This window comes from Prunus mume, linkage group LG5 (genome assembly GCF_029339155.1).
Source record: "Prunus mume cultivar Tortuosa linkage group LG5, ASM2933915v1, whole genome shotgun sequence".
Lineage (NCBI taxonomy): Eukaryota > Viridiplantae > Streptophyta > Magnoliopsida > Rosales > Rosaceae > Prunus > Prunus mume.
In genome coordinates this window covers 17,849,166-17,868,078 of record NC_142702.1, presented here as the reverse complement: position 1 = coordinate 17,868,078, position 18,913 = coordinate 17,849,166, and the positions used below count along the sequence as shown (strand labels likewise).

Genomic DNA, 18,913 nt, shown 5'->3' with positions numbered 1-18,913 from the left:
CGGGTATTCAGAGAATGCTATGTTCAAGTAGAAGATGCGTGGTTGGAAGCCAATTTGATCCCTTTAGAATTGGTGGATTTGGATATTATTTTGGGGATGGATTGGCTAGAGAAGCATCATGCGTCCGTGGATTGTTACCGGAAGGAAGTGACACTCCGAGTCGGGACCTAAAGTGATTTTCCGGGGAGAACGTAGAATTCTCCCTACTTGCCTTATCTCTGCTATTACAGTTAAGAGGTTACTCAAGAAAGGGTGTGAAGGATTTCTAGCTCATATCATTGACACTCGAGAGATCACTTTGAATCTGGAAGATATTCCCGTTGTCAGTGAGTTCCCTGATGTCTTTCCAGATGATCTTCCTGGGTTACCTCCTGAAAGGGAAATTGAGTTCACTATTGAACTTCTTCCAGGCACCAATCCTATCTATCTAACTCCTTATAGGATGGCACCAGCTGAACTCCGAGAGTGAAGATTCATTGCAGGAATTAGTGGATATGGGCTTCATCCGACCTAATGTTTCCCCATGGGGTGCACCGGTGTTGTTTGTAAGGAAGAAGGATGGGACCATGAGGTTATGTATTGATTACCGGCAGTTGAATAAGGTGACAGACGTAACCGGTATCCTTTGCCGCGGATTGATGATTTGTTTGATCAGTTGAAGGATGCCAAGTATTTCTCTAAGATTGATCTGAGGTCAGGATACCATCAGTTGAGGATTAGAGAAGAGGATGTCCCCAAGACCACATTCAGAATGCGGTATGGTCATTATGAATTTCTGGTGATGCCGTTTAAATTGACAAATGCTCCAGCAGCATTTATGGATCTCATGAACAGAGTGTTTCGACCTTATTTGGATCAGTTTGTGATTGTGTTCATAGATGATATCTTGGTTTATTCTAAGACTTTGGAAGGGCATAAGAAGCATCTAAGGTTGGTATTGAGGACTTTAAGGAGAAGGCAACTCTATGCCAAATTTAGCAAGTGTCAGTTTTGGCTGGATAGAGTGGTGTTCCTTGGACATGTAATCTCAACAGAAGGGATTTATGTGGACCCACAAAAAGTTGAGGCTATTGTGAATTGGGTACAACCCACAAGTGTGACGGAAGTACGAAGTTTTCTAGGGTTAGCAGGTTACTATCGTCGATTTGTGGAAGGGTTCTCCTCGATAGCAACACCTCTCACGCGGTTGACAAGGAAGGACGTTGCATTTGAGTGGATGGAAGAGTGCGAACAGAGTTTTCAGGAGTTGAAGAAGCGGTTAACCACCGCACTGTCTTGGCTCTTCCTGATAACTCGGGGGGCTTTGTGATCTATAGTGATGCATCTTTGCAAGGATTGGGATGTGTTCTGATGCAACATGACCGGGTGATTGCTTATGCCTCGAGGCAACTCAAAAAGCATGAGCGAAATTATCCAGTCCATGACTTGGAACTTGCTGCAGTAGTGTTTGCTTTGAAGATTTGGTGACATTACTTGTATGGTGAGACATGTCAGATTTTTACGGATCACAAGAGCCTCAAGTATTTCTTTACCCAGAAGGAGCTGAATATGAGACAACGGCGTTGGTTGGAATTGATCAAGGATTATGATTGTACGATAGAGTATCACCCAGGCCGAGCTAATGTGGTTGCAGATGCATTGAGTAGGAAAACTACTGCGAACTTAGCCCATATTAAGGCGGTCTATCTTCCGTTGTTGGTGGAACTACGGAAAGATGGAGTAGAAATAGAGATGACTCAACAAGGTGGAATCCTTGCTAGCTTGCATGTGAGACCCATTATGGTGGAGCGGGTAATTGCAGGCCAGTTGGAAGATCCTACACTCTGTATGATAAGGGGAGAAGTAGAAAATGGAACACGGAAGGATTATGCCATAAGGGGAGACGGAGCCTTGGTAAAAGGAGCTCGTCTATGTGTACCTAGTAAGAATGTTGAGCTGAAAAGAGAAATCATGGAGGAAGCTCATTGTTCCACTTACACTATGCATCCGGGTAGCACGAAGATATACCGGACGCTACGGGCATATTATTCATGGCCGCATATGAAGGGAGACATTGCTAAGTATGTGAGCAGATGCTTGATATGTCAACAAGTGAAGGCGGAGCGACAGAAGCCATCGGGACTCATGCAACCACTTCAGATTCCTGAATGGAAGTGGGAGCGTATTGCCATGGATTTTGTTTTTAAGCTTCCACGTACTTCAAAGGGTCATGATGGAATTTGGGTGATAGTGGATAGACTTACCAAGTCTGCTCATTTCCTACCCATCAAGGAGACCTATCCTTTGACAAGGTTGGCAAAACTTTTTGTGGATAAGATTGTCAGATTGCATGGAGCACCTGTGTCCATTGTATCGGACAGGGATCCTAGGTTCACTTCTCGATTTTGGAGGTGTTTACAAGAAGCTATGGGTACTAGATTGCAGTTCAGTACTGCTTTTCACCCACAAACCGATGGACAATTGGAAAGGACTATCTAGACTCTGGAGGACATGTTGAGGTCCTGTGTGTTACAGTTTAAAAATGCATGGGATGTTCACCTTGCCTTGGTGGAGTTTGCTTATAATAACAGCTATCATTCGAGTATTGGGATGGCTCCTTATGAGGCGTTGTATGGGAGGCAGTGCAGGACTCCTATTTGCTGGAATGAAGTGGGTGACAAGAAATTGGAAAAAGTGGATAGTATCCGAGTAACAAATGAGAAGGTGAAGATGATAAAAGAGAAGTTGAAAACTGCATAAGACCGATGAAGAGTTATGCAGATAACAGTCCAAGGATCTTGAGTTTGCAGTTGGGGATTGGGTGTTCCTGAAGTTATCTCCTTGGAAGGGTGTGATGAGATTCGGGAAACGTGGGAAGTTAAGCCCTCGTTACATTGGACCCTATGAGATTACGGAACGAATTGGACCTGTTGCTTATAGACTTGCCTTACCCCCAGAACTATCTCGAGTTCATGATGTATTCCATGTATCCATGCTCCGGAAATACATCTCAGATCCTTCTCATGTATTAGAATACCAACCTGTGGAATTAGAAGAGGATTTGTCATATGAGGAACAACCAGTACAGATCTTGGATAGGAAAGAACAGAAGTTGCGTTCTAGATCCATCCCGGTAGTGAAAGTTTTGTGGAGAAGCCAAACTGTTGAAGAAGCTACTTGGGAACCCGAAGAGCAGATGCGGGCCAAGTATCCTTATCTCTTCCATTGACAGGTATGTGAATTTCGGGGACGAAATTTCTATAAGGAGGGTAGAATGTAACACCCCGACTCCAATTATTTCCTATTTTAATTTGATTAAGAGAAAATATTAATTTACTCTTGGGTTAAGGGTAATTTTGGTCAATTTCGTATCCGGGAAGATTTTGGGACCACGAGTGGTGTGGTTGCGTAGGTGGTACTGAGACGAAACCGTAGACAGGCGGTAGAACCGTAAATATTTTGATAAGTTTGGAGTAAAAAAATCAGATTTTTCATTTTTATCTCACCCTCTCTCTCTCTCTCTCCCGCGTCTTCTCCTCCCTTGCGATTTTCCCCCTCCACACTGTCATCGGATCGGAAAACTCATCACAGCCACCACCTCCGACCACCCCGTCCGACGAGACCGGTTCCATTCTAACCGCCACTTTCCCTCTCTCTTCCCGGCCAAAGATAGCTCCTAAACTTTGGATTCACGAAAACGCAAAAGTCTGCTGAATTGATCGAACTTCCGCCGATCTCTCTCCTCCACCACCATTTCCGACGGTAAGGTGAGGGTTCTCATCCATTTTCTGTGTTCTAGCTGGCTGCTGCATAGGAATTGATCGATTTGCGTTTAAATTCATGAATTTGGAACCTAGATTTTGGCCGGTTTTCAATCTGAAATTCCGGCCACTTGCCGTCCGAATTGGACGTTGCCGTAGTTGAAAAAGATGCTCCATTCATCGAGTAGTATCTAGGATTGGAAGGGTGGTTCGTAATTTGGAGATTTTCCGTCGCCGGAAATTTCTCTACACACCCGCGCGCTGCCGGCGCGTGTGGCGGCGCATGGGCAAGGCTGGTGAGGTTGTTTTTCATCTTGATGAGATCCTTAGGTTGTCACGAGTGCGTAGGATTTTGCGGATCTCAATTTGGATGTCGTTTGACTATCGAACGATTTTCGCATATTGTGCGTTATCCGGGTTTGATAAGTTTTAACCGTTGGATCGTTTCCAAACTGATGTATGTTCATCTAGGTACTCTTAGAAACCTATAGGAATTCGCGGATCGTGAATCGGAGCCCCGGATGTTCCGATTCAATAATTTGAAGTTTAGGGAAATCGTGATTACCGTACGATCAAAGCGATTCCCAAACTGTAATCGGACCTTAGGATATTCCTTTCGACGTGAGCGCACCGGGAACTTGGGGATTTGAGTATTTCCTTTTGTGAATTTCTATTTTGGAAGTACGTTATATTAATCAAGGGTTCGTATCTCAAATAGGTACTTCGGTTGACCATTCGCATCAGTGCAGGACCCTCTCGGGGCCGGGCAGCTTGGGATTATTTGTGAGTGGACTTTGTTTTAAGCATATGCATGGTTTTATTGATGAAAGATTTGTGCATATATTTTAAATGGTGCTTTTGATTTAATAATTATTTGGTTGATGGATTTGAATATTCTTATACGTATTGGCAATATATTTTGAGTATGGATATATATATATTTGAGTATGATGAATATGTTGATATGGATTTCGGGATGCTTATCTATATTGTCTATGTATAGAGTATGAGAGGTTGTTGTGGTGAGATTGTGGAAAGATGTGAGTTTGAGGGATGGTTGTGAGATGTATGAGTATGTTAGGTGAGTACCATTCCCTAGTTACTAGGCTTCCCACACACGTCGTTGGCAGTGTCGGTGGGGTGGGAAGGCCATGAGATTGCGGGTCTCACACATGTCGTTGGCAGTGCCGGTGTGTGAGACACTTTCCATACGTGTCGTTGGCAGTGCGGCGTATGGGAAGAGTATGTATATTGCTTGAGTATCATCACACACGCGCTGGCGGTGCGGTGGGGTGATGATACCGTCTGCGCGCATAGGACTTGTTATGAGATTTGTGAGCTACACGTGTCGCTTGGCGCGGCCGACGTGTGAGCTATGGAGTTCCGTCCCGGTTGAACTACTCATCCTCGGACGCGGGTTAGTGTTCGAACTTCTGCGTACCATTAACAATCCCTTGGATTGTTTCCCCGGTACATTAGTATGGAGTGAAGTATATATTATATTATAGTCCTAGTTATATATATATATATATTTATTTATTTATTTATTTATGTATGAGCGTTTACAGGTTGATGAGAGTTGTATATCATTGGGAAATGAGTTGTGGAGATGTTTTGGACTTTGGGATATTGTGTTTTGAATTTTGGTTTCTGAATTGTGAAACTGCATGCTAGAGCATTATTTTTACATGGTGGGGTTATTATGTTGATTTAAAGTGCAAACTTTATTTCTGTCCACTCACATATTTCTGCTTTGCGCCCCAGTGATGAGTTGCTTTGGAAGCGCTCGAGTGGTTGAGCTCCAAACTTTCGTCAGTTGTTAGGGTCTGTAAATTCCTTTTACTCAACCGCTTGTTGTAAACAAATTCTGTAGATGCTCTGTTATCGCCCATGTTAGGTTGTTACTTGAGGCCGGAGGCCATTTTTTGTTGGTTGGTTCTATGTTAAAAGCATGCTGGCAGTTGGAATATATTTATTATGTAAATTATGTAGGTTGAATATTGTTGGGTTTGAGCATTTTACAGGGGAGACTCTGCCAAAATTTTGGTAGGATGTCTTGGGTTTTAGTAAGTGGGCCCGGCATCAATGTGATGTCGGCACCAAGACGGAATCCGCCTCGGGTTCAGGGAAATTTTGGGGCGGGTCCTGTCACACCTAACATATTCATACATCTCACAACCATCCCTCAAACTCATATCTTTCCACAATCTCACCACAACAACCTCTCATACTCTATACATAGGCAATATAGATAGACATCCCAAAATTCATATAAACATATTCCTCATACTCAAATATATCCATATTCAAAATATATTGCCAATACGCATAAGAATATTCAAATCCATCAACCCAATAATTATTAAATCAAAATCACCATTTTAAAATATATGCACAAATCTTTTATCAATAAAACCATGCATATGCTTAAAACAAAGTCCATTCACAAATAATCCCAAGCTGCCCGAGAGGGTCCTACCTGCGAATGGTCGACAAGTACCTATTTCGAGATACTGAACTCTTGATTAATATAACGCACTTCAAAACTGAAATTCACAAAAGGAAATACTTAAATCCCCAAGTTCCCGGTGTGTGTACGTTCCATGGAATATTCTAAAGTCCGGTTACAGTTTGGGAATCGCTTCAATCGTGGTTATCGCGAATTCCCAAACTTCGAATTATTGAATCGGAACATACGGGGCTTCGATTCATGATCCGCGAATTCCTATAGGTTTCTAAGAGCACATAGATCAACATACTTCAGTTTGGAAACGATCCGACGGTGAAAACTTATCGAACCTGGATAACTCACAATATGCGAAATCCGTTCGATAGTCAAACGACATCCAAATTGAGATCCGCAAAATCCTACGCACTCGTGGCAACCTAAGGATCTCATCAAGGTGAAAAGCAACTTCACCAGCCTTGCCCACGCACCGCTACACGCGCCGGCAGCGCGTGGGTTTGTAGAGAAATTTTCGGCGACGGACAATCTCCAAATCACCAGCCACCCTTCCAATCCTAGATACGACTCGATGAATGGAGCATCTTCTTCAACTACCACAAGGTCCAATTCGGACTGCAAGTGGCCGGAATTTCACATTGAAAACGGGCCAAAACCTAGGTTTCAAACTCAACTTCCAAACTTCAAAATCGTTCTAATCTAACCCCCTAAACAGCTAGAGCACGTAAAAAGGAGAAGAAACCTCACCTGGTTCACTGGAAATGGACGGCGGAGACGGCGGTGCGATAGCACGAAAACCTCCGATTGAACCAGTCAAAATCGATGGCGGGATTCGCGGTTTCCGGGAAATTGGGTGGGTCGTGATCGGGACTTCACGACGAGTCGAACGGACCGTGTCACACTCAAGTGGCGGTGCAGAGAGAACCGAGGAGAGAGAGAGGGTCGGGAGAGAGAAACGAGAGAGAGAGAGAGAGAGAGAGAGAGAGAGATAAAAATGAAAAAATCTGATTTTTACCAAACTTTTCGAAATAATTACGGTTCCGCCATCGAACTTAATTTGATCGCCAAAACTTCGTTACAATTTCGATTCAAGCCTACCGCATGTCTACGGTTTCGTATCAGTACCACCTACGCAACCAAACCACTCGTGGTCCCAAAATCTTCTCGGATCAGAAAATGACCAAAATTACCCTTAACCCACGAGTAAATTAATAATTTATCTTAATTTAATTAAAATAGGAAAATAATTGGAGTCGGGGTGTTACAATTTTGATATCTTGGTCTTTCTTCTACCGACACTGTTATCAGAATATGAGTTCCATCAAGTGGCCCAAAACAATTCTAAACATGAAATATAAAACTAGTATGAAACGTAAGATAAAAAGTGTAAGTATGAAACGTAAGATAACTAGTTGAAAAATAAAATAAAAATCTTAATTTTTTTTCTTTTCTAGTTATATAAGTACCTCAAACCACTGCCATTTGCTTCTTTCGGAACTCCAAACAGTACTTGGCTGGAACTTTATGCATTCTTCACTAATTCTCATCATGGCATATAGGACTCGGTTAAATTGCCAACTAATTGTTTCGATTGAATGGTAATAGTCAAAACCAATGACTCTGTATTTCAAGTTGTGAGCAATTATTTTCAAAAATATTGCTACAAATTCTTCAATTGAAATATTTCTTGTTCGAACTAGCCCACCATTTTCTTCTAAAATTCTACATAACTTTTTGAATGCGCTTTTGCTAATTCGAAATTGATCAATACAATCAACTTCTTTTCCATTGTACATACCGTTCGAATAAGATCGCCTTTCTTCATCCCAATCATGTGAAGTCTCTTTAACACGAAAATTATCATAATACCATTGTACTAGCGTAACCATAAAAGAGATCATTGTACAGACAATAATTTTCCTTCTCTTCACTATAGCATGCTTTTGTCTTAACCTTTGTTAACATGTTATCAACGTTAAAAGTAGCCATACTGTTTATATGTGTGAATTAAACAACTACAAAGCAAGGAAATGATATAGAAAGCAGAGAAGACAAAAATCGATAAACTTAGTAAACAACTACAGAGCAAGGAAACAAAGGACTCTATTGCTGAAAAGTAGTTTTGCTATTATTTTTCAGCCTTCAGTTAGAAAGCAATACAATGCTGGTTATAAACACAAGGTATTGCTGGTTTGTGTTTCTGTGTCATTAGAGTAAGTCACGACTTCCTTTTGGCCTTCCCTATTTTTCCATGAGGAAAGAAGGGTATGAAGCTTAAATTCTTAGCTTTAAGCATCCTAGCTGACAAATGAATTAATATCATCAATAAGCTTGAATTCAATATTTTCATGTGCAGACACTTCTCTGGTACCTATGGAATTATTAGAACTAGAAGGCTGCCCTAAGCCAACAGTTAGTCCCAAGCTACGAAGCAGATACCTTGCTTGGACTGACTAAACAGGACATAAACTATACCCTCAAACCTCTCTGTCACTCTCTCTCTCTCTCTCTCTCTAAAGAATGGGAATGACTATGAGTTTCATGGAATTGGGAAGAGGTCGGTTCATTAATTTCTTTTCCATTTTGTATAGATTGCATTTGAAGTTTTAGTTTTGTGTTTGTCCTCTCATTATCTCACAAACTTAGCTTTTCTCTCTCAAATTTGCCCTCGCAGTAGTTTTTTTCTTTCCTTTTTTGAAGAGGGTCTTTGAATAATTTTATATAACACTTACAATCATCTCGAGCTGGTTATTTTGCATTATAGGGAAGCCATCCGCCGAGATGTTCACTTTTGCAATGGGAACGGTGGTGTACAAGCAGTTCATAGAGAAAGATATAAGAGATTTTGAGATCTTCCACATCGCCATTGTTGATATTATCAAGTAAGCGTGTATAAGTAAAATGTTAATTACAATATGTACGAAGTTAAAAATAATAATACAAAATGCCTTAATTTAACTCAAGTCATCCAAACACTATTTTGTGCTTTGAACTTTACTTGTGAAGAAAAATAATGAATACAAATTATAAGCAAAATTTATTAAAAGCTTCTAATCCTTTGCCCCTTAACACTAACAAGCTCTCCCTAACACACTAACAATTAGCAGGCTGTATTCAAACAACGGAAAAAAGCCAAAGAGGAAGACAGGAAGAACCTCCTCATCGAATTTCTGAAGAAAAATGTGAAGGTTAGCAAAGTTGATGACACACTACCATGATAACTGGAATACTAACACCTCCAATGGCTATGGCTCCTAAAAGAACCGTGGAGATTGTGCTTCAGCTGAAAATGATCGAGGCCATTCCAGACGTCCTTTTCGTACCATCAGCAGCTGTGCTGGTGCTCATTTATGCCTCCAACAGTATCCGCAACCGTGATGGCGCAACCATTTTAGACGTCCTTTTCGCAATATCCGTAATGTTGGCACTCATTTATGCTAAGATCTCCAACATGATGACTTACAGCTGGATATTCCAACACCATCCCCGTACATCGTTCAATAATTCATTCACACAAACATAAAGCAAGGTACATTCTCCAATGCCCTTCTGCTTGTACAACTGACGCAAGCAAAAGCCAATCTCCATCAGTTCTGCTCACGGAAAAAGTCCAGAAAACTCCTCGAAGATCAAATTTACTTTCAATTCCAAGAAATATACAGTTATGTACATGAGAAACAATTTGGAAAAATAAAGCAATTGAGCATCACCTAGCCGACAATCAACCATATTTCCGCCACAAAAACAGTTCATTAAGTGATGCTTAGAAGAAAGCATAAACAGACGTCAAGTATCATATTTGCATGGACTTCCCATTTTTGTCAGCTAAGTTCTTAAAATCTAATCTAATTTGAATCCAAGATAATTCAATTTATTATATGAAGACTGCAAACCCCATCTAAAGTATCAAACTCAATCAATCACAAAAACTTTCTCCAACTTTAAAACTAAATTGGAACCAGATCGATCCATAAAGGGAGAGTTTAATTAATCAAACTAAATTGGAGACTGATTCCTCCAACCAAGAACTTACCTTTGAGAGAATTGCATAGATGAAAGAGGTATTATTCAATTAATCAAAGAAACATGGAAAGGAAACAAAATCAAAGCATACTCAGAACGATTTCAAGTCAAAAATCATAAATTAAATAAAATCTTTTGGGTATTGATTGACAGAGATGTAAGACTTAATGTTGTCTTAAACTTAATCATGAAGAGGTCAGAGTATACCTTCTCTGCTTGTGTTATTGTGTGAGTGGAGCCGAATGGGCTAGCTGCAGATTATTCTGACAAGTTGGGACTGACAAAAAGGCCCAAGTAATAGGCACGGTGGGAGAATTAGTTTCTGAAAAAAAATTCACAAAACACTTTTATGAATTTATATCTAGATAATCAGTGGGTAATAGCAATTAGATATTCCCATATGGGAAGAAAAACAACTTCACATGCTTGCTATTAAGCTTGGGTTGTGCTTAGTTTTGTAATGTATGCCCAAATTTGAGATATGGTTTGTGCAACCAAGGTGTTCGATGAAATCACAGACGCAATTCGAGTACCGTGGGCAGCACTTAGTTGGAGGCTATTCAGGGTCAATACATATGGGATGACTATTTTCTTTATTATAAAAGGAAATTGATATTTGAAACATTTCACCATACATAACTGATGTAGTCATTCATATAGTACAGAGATAAAAACAGCACAAGGAAAAAACAGAAAGCAACACCAAATGCATTTCCTAATGAACTTAGTTTCTGGGTCCCCTACTCTTCCTCCTTTTCATGCTTATCAGTCTGATCCTTCCAACAATCTCAAGGAACCACTCACGCCTCCTTGAGATCGCCATATCCGCAAGCACCACTTCCACTACCAACCCACTTCCAAATCCTGCCAAAGCAAATTTCCAATCAAGTTCAAATCCAGAGCCTGAATCGTTTTCTTCTTTGCTTGAAGGTGGCAGTTGAGAAGCATTAGGATCTCCACATTTCTTTGGCAACACATCTCCGCACAATCCTGGGTTTCCCTCATATGAAGTGACATCGAATGTAGTAAGTTGGCCTCTATATGGTATAGGACCTGTGAGATTATTGTGAGAGACATTGACATTTCCAAGGAATGTAAGCTGCGTAAGTTGTTGTGGGATCTCTCCTGAGAGCTTGTTCTGTGAAAGATCTAATGATTCAAGCAGTTTTAAGTTGGCCAAGAATGATGGGATGCTACCAGTGAGAATGTTATTGGAAACATTGAGCAAGCGAAGGCCCTTTAGGTTCCCAATGAATTCAGGAATCTTCCCTTCAAATTTGTTGCTTGAGATATCAACGACCCCAAAGTCTTCTTGAATCTTTGAGTAGTATCTATCAACACCTTTATTTGTTACTGTGACTGAGTAGTGATAAATGAAAGCCGCTGAGCTAACACCGAAAGTAATAGATGTTGAGTTTGTGTTCATATATGTGGGTTGGTCTAGAGTGATACCTCTCATGGGATTTCCAGAAAAGATGTATTCAGATGGAAACTCGCCGCTGAAATTATTGTGAGACAGATCAAGAATGCGCAACTCAGGGAAATGAAGATTCCTTTTTTGTTTCCCAATCACACCATAGAACCCATTATGGTGCATTGACAAAACTTTCAATTCTGGGAGAGTCCCCAACCAAAAGGGGAAATCATCATGGAATTCATTGTTTGACAGAATAAGAGATTCAAGCATCACACAATTCGCCAATGGCCTTGGCAACTGCCCCTGCAATTGGTTAAGGCTAACATAAAAAATCCTTAGATTGCTTGTGTTTGTTAAAAAATAATGCACACTTGTACTAGAATAATATAGAAAAGTCTAGAAAAATTGAGAAAAGATGACAAGTCAAATTTGAGCTCTACACTAGAAACATCTTATTAATTATATAATGTATTGTAACTAGACTATTCTAGGCTCATATTATAACTAGTGGTTGAAATTACTTAGACAAAGTCAGTTATTGTGCAAACTGACTTAACTAAGCAAAAAGCCAACTTAGATAGTCGGTTCAGCAACTCTATATATAGCTATGACAGCCCACTAATGTATTCAAGTTAAGAAAGCTGAAAAACCACCAGCTGTCTAAACTCGCATCAGTCACCTCTTGTATCCAATCAACTCTAAAGCTCTTGTACCCTTCTTATTTCAATCAATAAAATAAGTTTATCTTGTTACTCTTTTAAAAAAAATTTCTATTCATTATCAAGCTATTGTCCTAAACAATATCAACCATTTTCCTAAGCCTCTCTTCTCCCTAAAACTAACAGTGGTATCAGAGTTTGTTTCGATCAACCTTGGGCGTTGGTTCACTACTCCACCATCATGTCTACCACTAGCCAAAACTCTGACCCTCTTCCTATTTTCATGGAGAAAACTACGACTTCTGGAGTATTAAATGAAGACCTATTTTAGGTCTCAAGATTTATGGGACATAGTTGATAATGGCTTCAATAATCCAGAAAACCCAACTGTAGAACAGTTGAGGCAACTGAAGAAAGATCAACAAAAAGATGCGAATGCCTTATATGCCCTACAACAAGCCTTGCATGATACGATTTTTCCAAGAATCGTGGGAGCCACAACTGCAAGGGAAGCATGGAATACCTTAAAGGAGGAATTTCAAGGCAATGCCAAGGTAGGTGCAGTTAAACTATGAACTTTGAGAAGAGAGTTTGAAAATATTAAAATGAAGGATTCTGAGACCACACAAGATTATTATGCTAAAATAAAAATAATAATTAATCAATTGAGAGCCTATGGAGAAAATATTAATGACTCAAGAATTGTAGAAAAAATACTTATTAGTCTTCCTGATAAGTATGATCCTCTTGTTACTGTCATTGAACAGACAAAAGATTTAACTAGTTGTCAGTTACAGAACTAATTGGCTCTCTTGAAGCTTATGAGAAAAGGCTGAGTAGGTGAAATGAAAATTCAGTTGAAAGCGCCTTTCAGTCAAAACTAAATTTAAGGTCTCAGAAAACTAAAGAAAGGGAAAGGAAAATTGGAGAAAGTTCTAGAAAAGAAAATTATAAATCCAATAAGAATTGGGGAAATAAAAAAGAAATAAAGGGAAGAAAAAACTATCCTCCCTGCGGGTGGTGTAAAAATACAAACCACCTAGAAAAAATTGTTGGTTTCGTGGCAAGCCCAAATGTCGAAATTGTAAAAAATTTGGGCATATAGAAAAAGACTGTCGATCCAAGAACTATCAAGCCAATTACTCAGAAAAAAGTGAAAAGAATGAGCATGTGTTCTATGCTCATCAAGCCACATCAGAAGGAACCAACAAAAAATGGTATATTGACAGCGGCTGTAGTAATCACATGACTGGAGATGAAAGTATCTTTTCCAACATAGATAAGTCCGTAAAATCACAAGTAAAACTAGGAAATGGAACACTGGTGGAGACAAAAGGAAAAGGTACAATCTCCATCCAAACTAATAAAGGAACTAAATATATAAAAGATGTTCTACTGGTACCTAGCCTGGAGCATAATCTATTAAGTGTTGGACAAATGATTGAAAATGGATACTCTCTGCACTTTTCTAGAGACTCCTGCACAATATTTGATAAAAGAAATAAAAATTATATAATAACAAAAGTAAAGATGGAAAATAGAAATTTTCCTATCCAATGGCAACTTGTAAAAGCCACAGCCATGAAAGCAGAAGTAGAAGATTCATGGTTATGGCATAAAAGATTTGGCCACTTTAATTTTTATGCACTAAAAACTCTTTATCAAAAGAATATGATAAGAGACCTTCCAAACATAAAAGAGATCCATGATGTCTGTGAAGGTTGCCAACTTGGCAAACAACATTGACAAGCATTTCCATCTGGAAAGGCTTGGAGAGCTAAGGCCTTGTTGGAGCTTGTTCACACAGACGTTTGTGGACCCATGAGGACTCCATCTCTTGATAATAACAGGTATTTTATCCTGTTCATAGATGACTATACTAGAATGACGTGGGTTTATTTTCTGCGAGAAAGATCAGAAGTGTTTAATATCTTCAAAAAATTCAAAACTCATGTTGAAAAACAAAGTGGCCACTATATTAAAGCTCTAAGAAGTGATAGAGGAAAAGAATATACCTCTAAAGAATTCAACAAATTTTGTGAAGATGAAGGGGTAGAGCATCAACTAACAGTTGGCTATGCTCCTGAACAAAATGGAGTCTCAGAAAGAAAAAATAGAACTATCATGGAGATGGCAAGATCCATGATATTTGAAAAAGGCTTGCCAAACACATTTTGGGCAGAAGCTATGTATACAGCAGTATACTTGCTAAATAAATGCCCAACAAAAGCCTTACAAAATAAGACTCCTATTGAGGCTTGGAGTAATATAAAGCCATCAGCAAAGCATCTCAAAGTATTTGGATGCATTTGCTATGTGCACATCCCTAAAGAGAAAAGACACAAGCTAGAAGAAAAATTTGAAGTTGGTATATTTCTGGGATACAGTTCTCAATCTAAAGACTATCGAATCTACAATCCCAGAACTAAGAAGTTCATGATAAGTCAAGATGTTGAGTTTGATGAATCGGCTTCATGGAACTGGGAGGAAGAAAAAGTTGAAAAGAAAAGTGTAACTATAACACAACCGTGCAGAGAGAAAAATGAAGAAACTCCAGGTACGATTCCTCAACCTACAACTCCTCCAGCTATACAACATGAAGGCTCTCCAGAACCAGAACCAAGAACTAGATCACTCCAAGATATATATGAAACTTGCAACTTCATAACTATAGAACCAGAAAGTTTTGAAGTTGCAGTAAAAGAAGAAATTTGGAGGAAAGCTATGGAAGAAGAAATTAAAACAATTGAGAAAAACAAAACATGGGAACTCGTTGATTGCCCAAAAGACAAAGAAATCATTAGGGTTAAATGGGTCTATAAGACCAAATTTAATCCTAATGGATCAATACAAAAGCATAAGGCAAGGCTAGTAGCTAAAGGCTATTCGCAGCAGCCGGGCATAGACTTCAACGAGACTTTTGCACCAGTTGCTAGACTTGATACTATAAGAGCACTGATAGCATTAGCCGCTCAAAAGAAATGGAAAATTTATCAGCTAGACGTAAAGTCTGCATTTCTAAATGGAGAGCTCGAAGAAGAAATATATGTGGAGCAACCACAAGGATTTATTGAGCAAGGAGGAGAAAATAAGGCACTCAAGCTAAAGAAAGCCCTATACGGACTTAAGCAAGCACCACGAGCATGGAACAGCTGCATCGACAAGTACTTCATCAACGCATGCTTCAGGAGGAGCAAAAGCGAGCCTACTCTCTACACTAAAACTCAAGGTAAGTCTGATATCTTGATCGTCTCTCTATATGTGGACGACCTCATCTGCACTGGAAACAATGAAAATATAATTCAAGAGTTCAAAAAAGATATGATGAAAACATTTGAGATGAGTGACCTTGGGTTGACGCACTATTTTTTGGGCATTGAAATAAACCAAGAAGAAGATGGAATCTTCATATGCCAGAAAAAGTACACTGAGAATCTTTTGAAAAAGTTCAAAATGTACGGGTGCAAGACTGTAGCTACTCCACTTATTAGCAATGAGAAATTAAGAAAAGAAGATGGATCAAGTAAAGCTAATGAATCAGTTTATAGAAGTCTTATTGGAAGCTTACTATACTTAACAACAACAAGACCTGACATCATGTACTCGACAAGCTTATTGTCAAGATTTATGCAAAATCCAAGTCAAATACACAATGGAGCAGCAAAGAGAATATTAAGATACTTGCAAGGCACAATTGACTATGGCATATGGTATAAGCCCACTACAAATCCAAGACTATTTGGCTACACAGACAGTGATTGGGCTGGATCAGTAGATGACATGAAAAGCACATCAGGCTATGCATTTACAATTGGATCAGGAATATTTTCATGGTCATGAAAGAAACAAGAGACTGTGGCTCTATCATCAGCAGGCCGAGTATGTAGCAGCAGCAAGTTCAGCATGTCAAGCTATTTGGCTCAAAAGAATATTTGAAGATATGGGAGAGTGCCAAATAGAAACTACTGAAATACTTTGCGACAACAAGTCTGCTATAGCAATGGCGAAGAATCCAGTATTTCATAGCAAGACAAAGCATATCACCATCAAGCATCACTTCTTACGAGAAGTCTCAGCAAACAAAGAGGTTGAACTCAAGTATTGCAAGATAGAGGAGCAAATCGCAGACATTTTCACTAAGGCACTTCCAAGACCAAAATTTGAACTGCTACGAAGCATGCTCGGAGTGACACAAATGTGCATTAAGGAGGAGTGTAAAAAATAATGCACACTTGTACTAGAATAATATAGAAAAGTCTAGAAAAATTGAGAAAAGATGACAAGTCAAATTTGAGCTCTACACTAGAAACATCTTATTAATTATATAATGTATTGTAACTAGACTATTCTAGGCTCATATTATAACTAGTGGCTGAAATTACTTAGACAAAGTCGGTTATTGTGCAAACCGACTTAACTAAGCAAAAAGCCAACTTAGATAGTCGGTTCAGCAACTCTATATATAGCTATAACAGCCCACTAATGTATTCAAGTTAAGAAATCTGAAAAACCACCAGCTGTCTAAACTCACATCAGTCACCTCTTGTACCCAATCAACTCTAAAGCCCTTGTACCCTTCTTATTTCAATCAATAAAATAAGTTTATCTTGTTACTCTTTTAAAAAAGTTTTCTATTCATTATCAAGCTATTGTCCTAAACAATATCAACCATTTTCCTAAGCCTCTCTTCTCCCTAAAACTAACAGTGTTGGTGTATGCTTGAGGAAGAACACCATGAAAACAATTATTCCGAACATCTAAAACTCGTAGATCATCGCTGAAGTATCCAAGACACTGAGGAAGCATGCCACTCAACTTGTTATTTGGCAAAACAAGAATTTGAAGAGCACTCAGATCACAAATCAATGGTGAAATCTCTCCAGTTAACTTGTTGTCTGAAATTTCATAGAATAAGATACTTGGTTGAGGTATCGGTAGTGGTCCTTGTAGCATGTTACGATAGAGTCGTAAAACTTCTAGCTTGACCCAGGGAAGGACAACAAGCGAAGGTTGACCAAAGCCGGTAAGGGAGTTTGAAAGGTCCAGGTACTCCAAAGTTTCTGTGCTTATGTTCAATATCCATTTCGGCACTTGGCCAGCCAAGTTGTTTCTAGAAAGGTCCAACCAGATTAAGTTTTGTTCATGTCTTAGGAATTGTGGGAACTCTTTTATGTTGCAGGAACTCAACTGGAGAGCCCTCAAGTTGGGAAGAGTTGCATTCATAGTTCTAGATTTAGTGAGCACTTCCAGTTTGTGTTGAAATATAATCCTGTTCTGGCTGATTTATAATCCTGTTACTGATTTGTTCTGTTCTGCCTGATTTCTTAGAGCAGAAGTAATTTTCTATTTTCTGTTCTGTCTATTTTAAATGATGTAATGAGAACCATTAGATCATAGTCTAGGTGGATTCTCTAGCTTAGATTTGGTATGACACGTGTAAGCACCTAATAGGGTGACAGTTGTAATTCTGTTAGAAGAGAATCACATTTCTCTCTCTGTCAGACACACTATGTAAGCTGCAGATTGCAAGAATTCAATAGAACAGTGCCTTCCTCATTTTCTCTTCATGCTCTCTAGCTAAAATCTCCAGAAAATACTTCTCTTCCTAATCTGAAAATACATATACTAACGGCGAATTCTAACATGGTATCGCGAGCCTGGTTCGATTGCTTGAGCTGGGAGTGAATCTGTGATTGAATAGGAGAAATTGGGTTTTGTTTGAGCTAGAACTTGAGCTCATCTGAAGATCGCGATTTCTCAAATCCAATGTCTAATATGGCAGGATCGAGTACCTCTGAGCTGCGAACTCCAATTTTCAATGGAGAAAATTATGAGTTCTGGAGTATCAGAATGAAAACTATTCTGAAATCTCATGGTTTATGGGATCTGGTTGAGAATGGGTTAAGTGACCTAGATCTGAAGAAGGAGAAAGAGGAGGCTGTAGACACTGAGAAGTCTATGATGGTGATGATGAAGGATGCTCGTGCACTTGGACTGATCCAAAGCGCTGTTTCGGATCAGCTATTTCCAAGGATTGTGAATGAGGAAACTTCGAAGGGAGCGTGGGATATTCTGAAGCTGGAATTCAGAGGAGATAAACAAGTACGAAATGTCAAATTGCAAGGGCTACGTAGGGAATTTGAATATACCCGCATGAAGGATAGTGAATCTTTATCTGTATATCAGGTTAGGTTGTTTGATAAAGTAAATCATATGAAGAGTTATGGTGAGGAACTATCTAGAGAGAGAATTGTCCAGAAACTATTGTTTAGTTTACCTAAATCTTATGATTCTATCTACTCTGTAATTGAACACTCTAAGGACCTTGAAACACTTGAGGTTCAAGAGGTTGTTGCTTCACCGAAGAGCTTTGAGCTCAGATTGGATAGACACACTGAGAATTCTACAGAAAAGGCCTTCACTAGTCTGAATGTTGGTAGAAAAAACCTTGAAAATGGAATTGCTTCTGCAGATCAAATATCTCAGAAAAATTGGAAATCCAACGATGGAAACAAAATGGCCTGCAAACATTGTGACAGATTTCATTATGGAAAATGTTGGTATGAAGGAAAACCTAAATGCCATGGTTGTGGGAAGCCTGGACATATGA

General features: G+C 39.3%; 2 protein-coding genes and 1 pseudogene across 3 annotated transcripts; 2 read left to right on the top strand and 1 right to left on the bottom strand.

Moving 5' to 3' along the window:
- Window positions 1–2,818: 2,818 nt before the first annotated feature.
- On the top strand, window positions 2,819–3,332 carry LOC148917188 (uncharacterized). The gene has a single exon (XM_089053119.1). The coding sequence runs from the start codon at window positions 2,834–2,836 to the stop codon at window positions 3,206–3,208; it is 375 nt and encodes a 124-aa protein (XP_088909245.1). The 5' UTR covers window positions 2,819–2,833; the 3' UTR covers window positions 3,209–3,332.
- A 5,268-nt stretch (window positions 3,333–8,600) lies between these two features.
- LOC148917187 (uncharacterized) lies at window positions 8,601–9,939 on the top strand (annotated as a pseudogene). The gene is made up of 3 exons (XR_016126994.1): window positions 8,601–8,761; window positions 8,969–9,087; window positions 9,309–9,939. The product of XR_016126994.1 is annotated as an uncharacterized LOC148917187 (transcript).
- Window positions 9,940–10,859: 920 nt separating this feature from the next.
- On the bottom strand, window positions 10,860–17,808 carry LOC148917186 (receptor-like protein 6). The gene is made up of 3 exons (XM_089053363.1): window positions 17,008–17,808; window positions 16,844–16,845; window positions 10,860–11,987 (listed from the first exon to the last, which is right to left on the bottom strand). The coding sequence occupies exons 1-3, from the start codon at window positions 17,524–17,526 to the stop codon at window positions 10,952–10,954; spliced, it is 1,557 nt and encodes a 518-aa protein (XP_088909489.1). The 5' UTR covers window positions 17,527–17,808; the 3' UTR covers window positions 10,860–10,951.
- Window positions 17,809–18,913: the final 1,105 nt, after the last annotated feature.